The 15,245-nt window shown below is 36.5% G+C and overlaps 1 protein-coding gene across 4 annotated transcripts in view; it reads right to left on the bottom strand.

Moving 5' to 3' along the window:
• Positions 1-4,799: 4,799 nt before the first annotated feature.
• Positions 4,800-15,245, bottom strand: part of LOC128685596 (TOG array regulator of axonemal microtubules protein 1) — a 398,406-nt gene continuing 387,960 nt past the window's right edge. For all 4 annotated transcript variants that reach the window (XM_070087883.1, XM_070087884.1, XM_070087885.1 and 1 more), the window contains 4 exons: positions 12,704-12,852; positions 8,199-8,357; positions 7,098-7,224; positions 4,800-5,433 (listed from right to left, as the gene is read on the bottom strand). In XM_070087883.1, the coding sequence (XP_069943984.1) occupies positions 5,365-5,433; positions 7,098-7,224; positions 8,199-8,357; positions 12,704-12,852 (504 nt within the window). In that variant the 3' untranslated portion in view covers positions 4,800-5,364. The remainder of the gene's footprint in view (positions 5,434-7,097; positions 7,225-8,198; positions 8,358-12,703; positions 12,853-15,245) is intronic.

The following is a 15,245-nucleotide window of genomic DNA, read 5'->3' as shown; positions in this document are numbered from 1 at the left end:
ACCCCACCAAATGACTACCTCACTAGCAACTACCCGAACACACTGTTCCTAGCTCCGACTAACCCATACGAAGTCTCCCTTATTATCAACACACTAAAAAACAAGGCAGGAGATTTAAATACCTTACCACCCTTTATATACAAAAAAGTGTCACAAGTGCTATCACCAATCATTGCAACACTCTTTAACAAATCCATTGAATCCTCCACTTTCCCTACAGTTCTCAAAATAGCAAGGGTCACCCCGATCCATAAAGGAGGAGCCCAAACAGAGTTGAATAACTATAGGCCAATATCCAACTTACACCCTCTCTCAAAAATCTTCGAAAAATCAATTCATAAACAAATCTACTCCTACCTCATCTCCCAAAACGTACTCAACCCCTGCCAATTTGAATTCAGGCCTAATAAAAATACTAATGATGCTATTATACACATGCTAGAACATATATACACTGCAATAGAGAAAAAAGAAGTCCCACTGGGGATCTTCATTGACTTATGTAAAGCTTTTGATACAGTTGACCATGACTTGCTCCACATAAAATTGTCACACTATGGTATAAGAGGGCACTCCCTCAACTACCTCAAGTCATACCTCAGCAACAGAAGCCAATATGTGTACACAAATTGGGCAAACTCTTCTGCCCAACCAATTACAGTTGGTGTCCCACAGGGAAGTGTCCTTGGCCCTCTTCTCTTTCTCCTATACATAAATGACCTACCAAATGCTTCGCAATTACTCAAAACCACACTATTTGCAGATGACACTACATATGTCTTCTCTCACCTGAGCCCAGTCATGCTAGCCAATACTGTAAATACCGAATTACAGAAAATATCTACCTGGATGAGGACTAACAAACTTACACTAAACATTGACAAAACCTACTTCATTCAGTTTGGTAACAGAGCTACAGATGTCCCTCTTAACATAATGATAAACGGATCACCTATCACAAAGCTAACAGAGGGAAAATTCTTAGGAATCCACCTTGATAATAGACTCAAATTTCATACACATATACAACAAATTTCTAAGAAAATTTCCAAGACCGTAGGCATACTATCAAAGATACGGTACTATGTTCCACAGTCAGCCCTCCTGGCCCTTTATCACTCTCTTATTTACCCCTATCTCACCTATGGAATTTGTGCATGGGGCTCAACAACAATTAACCATCTCAGACCACTAATTACCCAACAAAAGGCTGCAGTCAGAATGATAACAAATTCCCACTACAGGCAGCACACTCCACCAATATTCAAAACACTAAACCTACTCACTATACAAAACATCCATACTTATTACTGCACCTATTACATACATAGAACACTTAACTCTGATATTAACCCTCCCCTCAAACATCTCCTTGCCAACCTCAACAGAACACATGACCATAACACAAGGCACAGATCACTCTTTGATGTTCCTCGTGTCCATCTCACGCTATGCAAAAACTCAATGCACATAAAAGGCCCTAAAATTTGGAATTCATTACCTGTAAATATAAAAGAAACACTACCTGTTTATAAATTCAAGTCTCTTCTCAAAGATCACTTACTCACTCAAAACCAAATAAATACTGAATAACTGAACCTTATAAATTGTTTATCTTAAATGTTTCTCAAAATTATATCACATAAATGTTAAACCTAAGACCCAATCTAACTTTGTTATCTTTTAAATACACTACCTAACAGAATACTCCATTCTACTGAATGTACAGCAATGCATGCAACCATATGACCTGTCTTTGTAATACTCATTTGTGCGTTATAGTTATCTGTTTACAATAATGTTTTATCACTGATTACATCATTGCTTAGTTAATTTTAAGTTAATTTTAAGCCAGCCCGTAATGCTATGCTTACAAGTGGCTTTGGCATGCTGCTCTTACCTGTATTTTTTTTTTTGTTCCTCTGTATGTATGTTCAAATTATTAAATAAATAAATAAATAAATAACCAGGGGCTTTCTATATGTCAGCTAGGTCTGTACAAGTTGTATCATGTGCTTTTAGAAATAAAGATTATTATTATAGTAGTAGTGTAATATTTGCTTTGTTCCCTGCTCTAGTTTTTAACAAATTCATTTAAGCAGCTTCTGTTGAGTTAGTTGGGGAGAGGTATAATGTGTGGGTAGTTATTAGTGAGATAATCACTAACTTAGGCATGGGAGTTTAGGATTTTGCTAGCCAGGTTTGATCCTATAGTCAAGAAGAAATCATTTACTTTATTATCTGTATCAGAGATATGGAGGGAAGGTTCATTAGATTAGCAAACTTATTTATGCTCTGGATTTAGGAGTGTTTTCCAGGTATTTTTAATTCCTCACTCTTGTTTCTTTGACCTGTTGGGCATTAATCCCAATCTGTATTGTTTCTCATAGTTATGCTTTTGTCTTGATTTAGGGATGCTGTTGGTTATTCATGGGCTGTTTAGTCTTTTGTTGTGACCTGTTTGTTTGTTTTTTAAAAAAGGCTTTAAAGTATTTGTAGGGATACATGGATGCACAATGTATTGATAGTAGTTAAATGCTCTTTGCCAGTTAGTGTTCCTGAGTGCAGTGATAGTTATTCACTGATGCCTCATAATGGAACCTGAATGAAATTTTATTAGTTGCAGGTAGTGATTTTGAAATATAGAGGGGTAGTAGTTCATTGTTTTGTTTCTGATTATAACAGCTTTAGAGCTGTTATGTTTGTCCAGATATAGTCAAGTTAAGATGCATTTGTCTTGGTAATTGCAGTTGGTTTGGTGATTGTCATTATTAATAAACAGTTATACACATTGTTTGATAAACCAGCTATTTGTTGGTCGTTTGACTGTATGAGGTTCATGTTAGTTTCTGGCAAGTATTAAGTGATATTTATTATGATTAAGTCTTTAAGGACATCATCAATGTTATGCTGGTATGTGGTGATCTGTAGACCTCTCTATTGTAAGTAGTGTCTCTAAATGTTTTAATGTAAATTGCACAAGTATGTATTCACTGTGTGCATATCTGGTACATGTTAATACATTTCACACCATCACTAGTAGAATGTGGTTCTACAGACCCATCTGTTGACACATCCACTCCCAGATATCTGAATACATTCACGTCTACTTCCTCCAATCTTTCACTACTTTGACTTTTTGTTTCATTACCTTGCTCTGTTCTATGTTCATTTTTAATTTCCTTCTTTTACATATCCTCCTAGATTCCTCCACCAACCTTTGAGCTGTCAGCAAAGACTAACTGTGATAACTCTCACTTCATATCAGGTTCATTATGTTCTAATCCTTCACTTCTTCCCAACTTCTTAGCATTCACTTTTACGTAGAAACCTCCATCTATAAACATTAAACAACCATGGTAATGTCACACATCCCTATCTTTGATCTCTTTTATTGGAAAATAGTTGCCCCTTCTCCTATATATCCCAGTCAGAGGCTCACTATCTGCATAAAAAATATTGACTGCTTTTAGTACCTAATCCTTATTCAGTACATTTACAACATCTGTCACCCATCATATGCATTTTCTAAATCCATAAATGCAATGAACAACTCCTTACTTTTATGGAAATATTGTTCACTTGTATGCTTCAATGTAAACACTTAATTTATATACATATGTATTACGTACCCTTCCAAAATCCTTTTTACTCTGCTTTCCTACTTTCTGTCTTAACCTGACTTACATTAAGAATTGTACCATACTTTATCTGGTACACTCAACAGGCTTATACCTCTATATGTAATTCTTACTCTCTCATTTCTTTTTCCTTTATAAAAAGAAATTGTACATGCTCTCATCCAATCCTTAGGTATGTTCCCTTTCATGCATATGCAGTATATTGAACAAATACACCAATCACTCCAAAACTATATCCCTACCTACTTTTAAGATCTTTATCTTAATTCAACCTCCCAGTTTTATTCCCTTTTATTCTAACCACTGTTTTACACACTTTCCCTACACTCATTTCTGGCTCTTCCATACTTTATGTTGGTACTTCCTGCCTGGTACTTAATATCACTACCTCCCTTCCTTCATCAGCATTTAACAGGTCTTCAGAATATTCCCTCCATCTTTCTAGCACTTTCCCTTCCTATCTAGCATCTCCATTTTATATTTTTAACTGCAGAGTTCATTTGCTCCTCAGGCTTTCTCACCTTATTAATCTCACTCCAAAATTTGCTAATAGAACCTTCCTTTTGCACTCTCTCACCCTCTCTTTTTCTCTCCATATATCGTAATCTGCCTTCTGTATATCATTTCTACATTGTGGAAACCTTCCATATGCTGTTTCTTGATTACCACTCTCATTCTACCAATCATTCCTCTTCCTACCTGCACACACTCCTATACCCACACCTGCTGTGCACTTCTCATTACTTGTACTCTCTTTAGCCCACCCTTCTTCTAATAGTTGCTTTTATCTTCTAACTACTATCTCCTCTTTTTTTAATTATTCACTTTCACTTTTCTCTTACCCATTGATGATATTCTCCATTAGAGGGCAATGTTCTATCTCAGAATTAATCAGTTTTTATGAAAAAAATAAAAAAAGTTGCTCATTCCAGACCAAAAGCTGGAGTTTGAAGGAGAGTTTAAGAGAACTACTAAATGAGGAAGGTGAGAAAATGAAAGAGCCTGGTAGCTAATACAGTGTGTTACTTGTCACAGAATAGTAAGAGTCATTCACCAGATTCACAAAAAAAAAAAAATATACTGTTTGTACAAACTTAGGCATTAAAAGTTAAACTTAATGACAAAGTCATAAATTAGTTGGTATGAAATAAAAACATATTAAACTTGTATTATCTATTTATACTGTACATTTAGCTATAAAATTCTCTTTGATTACAGAGATAATATGTATGAGGCACTAAAAGCTAATTTAATATATAAAACTCGGCTTTTGGAGAATGTATCTCCATTCTTGAAGCAGGAATGTGTGCTTAAAGCTCTTGCATCAACTTCTCAGTATTTATCACTAAAATTTTAGCATTACTTGAACACTAAATTTTACCCTTCAGTCTTGTCTGCCATTTTCTGATAATTCTCTCACTTTACTATTTCATATTTTCAAAATGCAAGAAAAAATATATTCCCTCTCTCTTTACAACCACCTTTAACAATCTTTGCTGTTTTTTTTAGCAGTTTAATAATTATGTTTGGGATTTTTTTCACATAATAAATTGCACTGTAGTACTGTAGAGGAGTGATGTTCACTGCAGTTGCTATATTATGGAGGTAATTCTCACCTGCCCTCATTATTTACATATCTCATCTTTCTGTTTTCACTTAGGGTTGGACAGAAGCACTTGTGTGAAATATGGAATGTAGAATTTGGCTGTTCATTTTACTATCCTCACATGGTCCTGGTGTAGCGAGCCCCAGTACCAAACTTAGAACGGGCAGAATCTTTAATAGTGCGACCCTGAAAAAGAATAATAAATTAATACTGCATTTTAAATACATTGTTGTATATTTCTTTTGGCTGCCAATCTGCATCTACACACATTCAAATTCTTTCCCAGATATTTTTCTCTGCTATTTTTCACCAAATGCATTCATCTTTTGAAACATATGTAGAGGGCACACAGTTGTTTGTTAGATATTGTTCATTGATATTTTGTGTATGTTCACATAATGTACATGTGATAAGCTCACAGATGTTTGATAGAGTTTGGCCAGGAACTGTAGATTTAATAATTATGCCAATTTGTTGGATGCTACTTCAGTCTGTTCCCACGCACATTAAAAGTTGGTATACTACAGCTGAGTGTACTAACATCATAACCCTCTCTTCCCTTCTACAACTCAGGCATACACTTTCCCCTCACCACAAGCTTCTTGCACTTAATACCCTAATATCAGAAAGAGGGTGGAGTACATGTGTAAAGAGTGTGGTTAGATATGATAAATAGGCAGCCCTGTTACATGCACTGGGAGGAGAGAAGGGTTTATCTGACTACATGTACAGTATACTGTACTTTTAATTAGATTTTTAAAAATTAATCCTACTAGACATAGAATATTATCTTTTGGAAATGAATATTTGATTACATGTGTGTCTTTGGGAAACCGTGTTGAATTCTGAACACTCAGGTTACAATTACAGTGCACGGTGGGAGACCTAATGTACATATTATTTTGTAAATACCACTTTCAAGCTTAAACATACAATGTATGTCCTTCAGGCTTTTTTTTTTTTATAAACACACTAGCAGTCTCCCACCAAGGTAGGGTGAACGAAAAAATAAGAAACAATTTCACCATCACTGTCTTGCCAGTGTGGTGTCAGCCTTAGTTCAGATGCCCCTCCAAACTGCATCATCCCCACCCTTCCTTCAGACTGTCCTTCCTGCCTCCAGGACTCAAGTCTGGCTAACAGCTTTCCCTGAATTCCTTCATACATGTTACCTTGTTCACACTCCAACAGCACATCATACATACCACTTGCTTTCACTTACCCCTATCTAACATGCCTGTTGCATGTCCAACATCAACAGGTGTGTGTGTGTTCAGACTTGTGAACTATGATTGAGTAATTTTTTAGACTGATCCTTGAAATTTTCTCCTATCATTGTGATGACAATGTAAACACTAGTTTGTAGTTTATATTTTTCTTTTCTAATTTTATTTCAATTCATTATAGTATTTTTTTCTATTTAAAGGATACTTCAGTGCCAGTCCACATATACAGTAATCTACACCAAATATTTCTTAAGAAACAATGTAATCTTTTGAAAAAAAAAAAAAAAAAAACTCTGGTATTTATCTTTGTATAAACACTAGTGAAGTGTTTGAAAAGTGAAAAAGATTACTTAATTTCTTTTAGATTTCTAGAAACAGCAAAAAAATGTTAAAAAACAAAATCGACACAATATTCAAAGTAAAAATAATTTGTAACTTAATGGTAATAGTTTATTAAAGAAACAAAAAGCTTAAAGCTTTTAGATTATACTCTCTTACAGTATATATATAGTGAAATTTTAAAAATCATTTAGGTTTTTGACCCTTCAAGGGAATTGCTTTCATCATAGGTCATAACAGCCAATGTTGACAAGAAAATCAGATTCTTATCCATTCAATGCTCACCTCATTTTTCAAGTTGTCCAGGAACTTTTGTATGTTCTTTATCTCAGTGGCTGTTACATACTTCTTAAGTGCAGTCTCAAACTGACCTTGATGGATTAATTGCTGGAAGATCTGCTTTATGTATTGCCTGTCATTATGAATAATAAAATCTTAATATTTATTGAAAAATTCTGCAGAGAATATATCTTCCAAAGCTTATGCTGGGAAAGAAGTTATATAGTACATGTATATTAATGGCATTAATAGGTTATAGGTTTCTAGTAGAGAGGATGCATAGTTCCCTGTATATAGGAAAAAGGAATAAAAGTAAAAATTATGAGACAATAAGACTTGAATATTCCAGGTAAAGTGTATGGTAGGGTTATTATTGAAAGACTTAAGCATAAGATGGAAAGCATGATTACAGATGAACATGGAGGTTTTAGGAAGGGTAGATGTGTAGAGCAAGTGAACAATATTTAAAGGTAAAGAAGTTTTTGAAAAGGTATATGATAAGGTGGATAGGGGAGTAATATGGCAGATGTTGCAAATGTATGGAATAGATGGTAGGTTACTGAAAGCAGTGAAGAGTTTTTACAAAGATAGTGAGGCTCAGGTCAGCATGTAGGAGATTATTTCCCAGTAAAAGTAGGCCTTAGACAGGGTCACTTGATGTCACCATGGTTGTTCAATATATTTACAGATGGGGTTGTAAGAGAAGTGACTGCTCTGGTGTTAGCAAGAGATTTGGGATTAAGAGATAAAGAATTTAACACAAAGTGGGAGTTGTCACAGTTGCTTTTTGCTGAAAACACTATTTTTGGGAGATTCTGTATTTTCTGAGATTTCTTCCTCCTTCCCACCATCTGTTCATTCCTTCCCCTCTGTTGCTACTTCTCTCCTTTTATTCGTCACTCCCATTCTTTTTTTTTTTTTCTTACTCCCTTCCTATTTTCATCCTTCTTCCTTGCATCCCTAATTTCTCTATAGCCATTTACCTGCACCTAAATATCTTGATTACTAATCCATTTATCTTCAAGACACTGAAATAACCTATATTAACCAATCTCTACCAAATAAATGTAAGTACAAAGTTGGAGGCATAATCCTTATACATCTTACCTAGTCTCTAAGCTGCCATCTTGGGCCAGCTTGGCTGCTGCAGGTAGAATACGATCTGTTATATCCTTCTGGCCTGAGAGTACTCTACTGGGTCCAAGTCTCTCTACTTCATATGCTAGAAGTCGGGCAACAGTTGTTCGCACTACAGCATTCTTGTGACTGAAAGTAATTTGTACATTTCATATGAATTTAGGACTACACTGCCTTTTACTATGATGGCTCAATTCAAATTTACTGCAATAAGACAAGTCAAAAAAAAAGTAAGTGAATTCTTGATTTAATTGATTAATGGCTGGGGATGGGGAGGAGTGGGTGGTTGGCATTGGCGATTGTAGTAAACAGAACTGAGATTGTTTTGCCATGATCGTAACAATAATGGGCAATTCTGTAACAAATGAACCTTGTTGTTTCCAAATCAACTGATCAGTGGATTTTATCCCATTTTTCTAAAGTCCATTATATTGAGGGCTTATTCTATTAGCAAAATTTTCTACAACACTTTAGAAATCTATTTTCAAATTCCTTACCATGTTTTTTTTTTTTTACTACTTTAACATTACTAAATGACACAAATGAAGCTGGCTAGTTTGTGGAGAATGAGTCAATTTTGCTAATGTGACTATTTTGTGAGTTTACTATATACAGTCTCTCCTCACTTAACAACGGAGTTCCATTCCTAAGAGTAGGTCTGTAAATAAACTGGTCGTTAAGCGAGGAGCATACTATACTAGTAGTGGGTTTGTGTCAACCGTCTTTAGATATTGTTTTAATGTCACCTTTGCACCATTTATAACATTTTTAGTATAAAGTATTTTTAAATGTTTATACAGTAGTGTACTGTATATTGTGATAAACAGAATAGGCAAAATTAGCTCTAATATACGTTACTTAGGTATGCATACTGGTCAAGAGAGCTGGTCGTAAGTCAGAGCGGTCATCAACCAAGTACATCATTAAGTGAGGAGAGATGGTATATACTTTTTTCCAATTACTGAACAGGCTTAACATTACTAATTCTGAATATAATGTACAGTACCATGTAATTACTGTATGTATCCTTTATACCAAGATGAGACAGATTTTATCAAACAAGTTTTTAGGTATGTGTATGCTAAAATTATTATTGTAATCAAAACCAAATGCTAAACCCATAAGAGTCATAGAGCACTGTTTTATGCTAAAAAGATGTAGTACTGTATGACCCTGGTGGTTTAGTGCTTAGTTTTGATTATAATAATATACTAAAAGCTAGTCATCTATCACTGGCAGTAATGCGAGATGTTATCACCTATAGGCAAGATTTGTAGAGCATTAATATAGTAAGAAGTTAATAGTTAACAAGTGGCCAAGAAGGTACAGTACTACCTTCATATTATGATTACATCTCTTGTTTAATACTGTAGCTGCTGTATAGCCCTTGTGGCTTAGCACTTCTTTTTGATTATAATAATAATATACTGTAGCTACATTCAATGCTCATGCAGTGGTACCAGGTTCAAACAGGTCATGAAAAATTGCACGTAATAATCTTCAGTACTCTTTACGAACCACACCAATCTCGTATGGCAAATGTATATTGCATGTACAAAATTATTGACACCAATAAAACATCACATAACAGCAAATTTGCATAAAGTGAGGGGAACCTGCATTGAAATAAAAGCATATTCACAACTGCAAGTTTTTGCTTCCTGTCTTGTTAAGATACATATCAGGATTATCTTAACCCCCATTTATATTAATTATTCATTTTTCATCTGTTTTTGTGCATGCTTTGAATTAATTCAACTCTTTACCACTTAAAATTTTCTATGGGTCTCCCTGCCTTGGTCTAACAAGTTTTTTTTTTTTTATTTCCTTTCAGGAGGGAGGGTCATTTTAACTGTTTCCATTAGTAGTGCTGTGGAGGCTGGGCCACTCCAGCTGATGGAAACTGGGCCATCTTAAGGCATGTCAGGTGACCCTGCAGTGAAACATTAAGGAAAAAAAAAAAGGGCATTTGGCAAGACTTCTGATGAGAGTTCAGGTAATCTTACATAACATGATTCTTGTGTTCCTGAAATTGACAGCTGGCACTATGAAATACTGTACACATAGTATATGGGGAAAAAACAGGGCTAGGTACACAGCACCTCAACTATCCAAACGCAGATCTACGTTTACATTCGTATTGCTCCAACCTTGATTTTCTCCATTTGAAAGCATGTAAAAAAAACGTAGATCTACGTTTGGACAGTATAGGGGTTAAAAAAAAAAAAATAAGTGCTTATTTCATCAAAAATACAGTAATTAAGTTTAGACAAAATATAAACATGTCATTGCTTGTCGATTCAGAAATGTATATGTACCTAAATCCTAAATAAAAACTATTTAATTTAAATAAACTTTGGAAGGAATGGAGACATAATATGTCTCCATTCCTTCCAAAGAAAATGACATGGCACTCAGTCCACAGAAAATGAAAATGGCTAATACACTGTCAGTAACTTATAAATTTATTATATGATCTTATCAGTATACAACATGCATAAAAAGTAAGAAGAGTTTTACCCTACCTTAAATTCTTTGTTTCTCGTGTTTGGAGAGGATTATGCAGCTCAGCTGAGGTGGTGGTGGTGATTATATTATCACTATTACTTATTTTTTTATACACTTCAAATAATGTAGTTTACATATAATAAAATATTGGTAGACAAAATACAGCCACTAGTATGCAGTGCATTTCAGGCAAACTAATCCTAATGCTTAAATGTTACTCAATATTTAAACAGACTGTTACCTAGAGGGTGTTCTGGGAGTAAATTCCCCCACGGCCCAATCCATGATCTGGCCTCGCAGTGGATCAGGGCCTGATCAACCAGGCTGTTACCGCTGGCTGCACATAAACCAAAGTACGAACCACAACCCAGCTGGTCAAGTACTGACTTCAGGTGCCTGTCCAGCTTGCTCTTGAAGACAGCTAGAGGTCTGTTGGTAATCTCCATTATGTATGCTGGGAGGCAGCTGAACAGTCTTGGGGGGGGCCCCTGAAACTTACTATGTTGTCTCTTAGTGTACCCATGGCACCCCTGCTTTTCATTGCAGGGATGTTGCACTGCCTGCCAAGTCGTTTGCTTTTGTAGGGAGTGATTTCCATGTGCAGATTTGGGACCAATCCTTAGGATTTTTCAAGTGTGTATTATGATGTATCTTTTTTGCCTGCATTCCAAGGAGTGCAGGTCAAGGGACTTCAACCATTCCAAGTAGTTGAGGTGCTTTATTGTACTTATAAGTGCTGTGAAAGTTCTTTGTATATTCTCAAGGTCTGCAGTTTTCCCTGCCTTAAAAGGGGCTATTAGTGTACAGCAGTATTCCAGCCTATGAAAAACAAGAGATTTAAAGATAATCATCATTGGCTTGGCATCCCTAGTTTTCAATGTTCTCATTACCCATCCTATCACTTTCCTAGCAGATGTAGTAGATTCATTGTTGCGATCTTTAAAAGTGAGATTCTCTGACACTGTCACTCCTAGGTCCTTCACAAATGCCTTTTATGTATTTAATCAGGCAATATAATCACACCTTTATACAATTTTCTCATTTATAATAGTGACAAGGAAGAATTTTATCACACCTTCAATTCCCTTTTCTCTTGCATGCTGATGGAGAAGTGTTAGGACATGTTTACAGTTGAGATGAGGAAGTATTTCATGTCTTTCACAGTCATGACCCTCGAAATTAAAAGTATTGACAATAGTAGAGAATCTTTTTCTAAAGGTAATGATACAAAAATTATGAAATGTGATGGAAAACTTATGGAGTCATGCTGGTGTAAAGTTAGCAGTCTGGACATGATTTGTACTTTAGCAATTTTGCCCAATTTGGGTCCTGTTTTAGGATAATTCCATTGCTCAGTTTTACCAAATTCTTAGTTATTTCACTAATATGCCTTCTACTGATTGAGCACAAGTAACCACTCTTACACAAAATTCAACAAAATCCCATTTAAAAATAGTCCAAAATAAACACTATGTATTCCAACCACTAAAACAACTTATTCTCTGTTCATTAATCATGTCTCCTATATAACACTTGTTCTCTATTTTGAGTCCATTATCATTGGCATCAGTAGGTATCAGCTAATATTTTATAGTATTGGTATCGGTAAGTACTGGCTAATTTTGATGGCATCAGTATTGGCAAAAATTTTGGTATTACCTCACATTAGTCTTATCACAGGGAACACACAAATCAGTTTAAACATCTGCAGTGCCATAACACAATGACTGACCTCCTCACTGATGATCCTACCTTCAACACAGACTCGTTCTTTGGCTTTTTAAGAGACTAACCTATTGCACGAATTTTAATATTAATTTTGCACATACTGAACTCCAATTCCACTAACCCCTATCCTTACACACACCACCACATTGCAACACTGTATGACCCATGTGGGTTAATAATAGCAGCAGCAAGATAAAAAATATATATATATATATAAAGTACACTATACATGTATTTACCTGATTCCTTCTTGAATGATGGCTGGAATAGATTTTGTAGGGGAGATATTTTCCACCAGAGCATCTAAAGCATGATGGCTATCCAACTGTAGAAACTTGTTAGTGTCTGCTGTACGGTGTAAGAGCATAGCAACAATTTTCTCAGAGTCCTGTTGGTGATAAAATTTTGCCTGTATATAACTAACACAAAAGTCAGTATTCAATTCCCTGGTTAATTTAATGAGTTATATATGACAGGTTGACCCCTGTTACATTTTTTGGGGGCTAGCAAGAGTGCTTTCATAACAGCATCAAGAATAAAAGGGGTGGGAAAAGTGAACAAGAGAGATGCAGTAGCAGGAGGGAGGATAAGAGGAAGGAAGAGATGGTCAGAACTGTGAGGACATGGGAAGAGAACCCATCAAGAGAGGTTCCTTGATGCTGGTGAGGGGATTCTTGATCCAAGGAATTTGATCAAGCCTAATTGCCCCTCACCCTCCCAGTTTCCAGGCAGTCTAATCCCTATAGGTTTATCTTTTACCCCCTAATTTTCTTTCAACTTTAATGGCCATCTCCAACCAAGATAGGGTGATCTAAATAACAGGAAATGCATTCACCATCATTCATTCAATCTATGTCATACCAGAAGTGTGCTGACATCACAATCAGCTTAGCCACTCCAAAAATTGCAGCATCCACACCCCTTCTTCAGAGTGCAGGCAATGCTTCTCTCACCTCCAGGACTTGAGTCAGGCTAACCAGTTTCTCAGTTTCCCTTATTATTATCACACTGGCCGATTCCCACCAAGGCAGGGTGGCCCGAAAAAGAAAAACTTTCACCATCATTCACTCCATCACTGTCTTGCCAGAAGGGTGCTTTACACTACAGTTTTTAAACTGCAACATTAACACCCCTCTTTCAGAGTGCAGGCACTGTACTTCCCATCTCCAGGACTCAAGTCTGGCCTGCCGGTTTCCCTGAACCCCTTCATAAATGTTACTTTGCTCACACTCCAACAGCACGTCAAGTATTAAAAACCATTTGTCTCCATTCACTCCTATCAAACACGCTCACGCATGCCTGCTGGAAGTCCAAGCCCCTTGCACACAAAACCTCCTTTACCCCCTCCCTTCAACCTTTCCTAGCCCGACCCCTACCCCGCCTTCCTTCCACTACAGACTGATACACTCTTGAAGTCACTCTGTTTCGCTCCATTCTCTCTACATGTCCGAACCACCTCAACAACCCTTCCTCAGCCCTCTGGACAACAGTTTTGGTAATCCCGCACCTCCTCCTAACTTCCAAACTACGAATTCTCTGCATTATATTCACACCACACATTGTCCTCAGACATGACATCTCCACTGCCTCCAGCCTTCTCCTCGCTGCAACATTCATCACCCATGCTTCACACCCATATAAGAGCGTTGGTAAAACTATACTCTCATACATTTCCCTCTTTGCCTCCAAGGACAAAGTTCTTTGTCTCCACAGACTCCTAAATGCACCACTCACCCTTTTCCCCTCATCAATTCTATGATTCACCTCATCTTTCATAGACCCATCCGCTGACACGTCCACTCCCAAATATCTGAATACATTCACCTCCTCCATACTCTCTCCCTCCAATCTGATATCCAATCTTTCATCACCTAATCTTCTTGTTATCCTCATAACCTTACTCTTTCCTGTATTCACCTTTAATTTTCTTCTTTTGCACACCCTACCAAATTCATCCACCAATCTCTGCAACTTCTCTTCAGAATCTTCCAAGAGCACGGTGTCATCAGCAAAGAGCAACTGTGACAACTCCCACTTTATGTGTGATTCTTTATCTTTTAACTCCACGCCTCTTGCCAAGACCCTCGCATTTACTTCTCTTACAACCCCATCTATAAATATATTAAACAACCACGGTGACATCACACATCCTTGTCTAAGGCCTACTTTTACTGGGAAATAATTTCCCTCTTTCCTACATACTCTAACTTGAGCCTCACTATCCTCGTAAAAACTCTTCACTGCTTTCAGTAACCTACCTCCTACACCATACACCTGCAACATCTGCCACATTGCCCCCTATCCACCCTGTCATACACCTTTTCCAAATCCATAAATGCCACAAAGACCTCTTTAGCCTTATCTAAATACTGTTCACTTATATGTTTCACTGTAAACACCTGGTCTACACACCCCCTACCTTTCCTAAAGCCTCCTTGTTCATCTGCTATCCTATTCTCCATCTTACTCTTAATTCTTTCAATAATAACTCTACCATACACTTTACCAGGTATACTCAACAGACTTTTTTTTTTTTTTTTTTCAACAAGTCGGCCGTCTCCCACCGAGGCAGGGTGACCCAAAAAAGAAAGAAAATCCCCCAAAAAGAAAATGCTTTCATCATCATTCAACACTTTCACCACACTCACACACATTATCAGTTTTTGCAGAGGTGCTCAGAATACAACAGTTTAGAAGCATATACATATAAAGATACACAACATGTCCCTCCAAACTGCCAATATCCCAAACCCTTCCTTTAAAGTGCAGGCATTGTACTTC

Source organism: Cherax quadricarinatus, chromosome 23 (assembly GCF_038502225.1).
Source record: "Cherax quadricarinatus isolate ZL_2023a chromosome 23, ASM3850222v1, whole genome shotgun sequence".
NCBI lineage: Eukaryota > Metazoa > Arthropoda > Malacostraca > Decapoda > Parastacidae > Cherax > Cherax quadricarinatus.
This window is presented reverse-complemented; position numbering and strand designations above follow the sequence as displayed.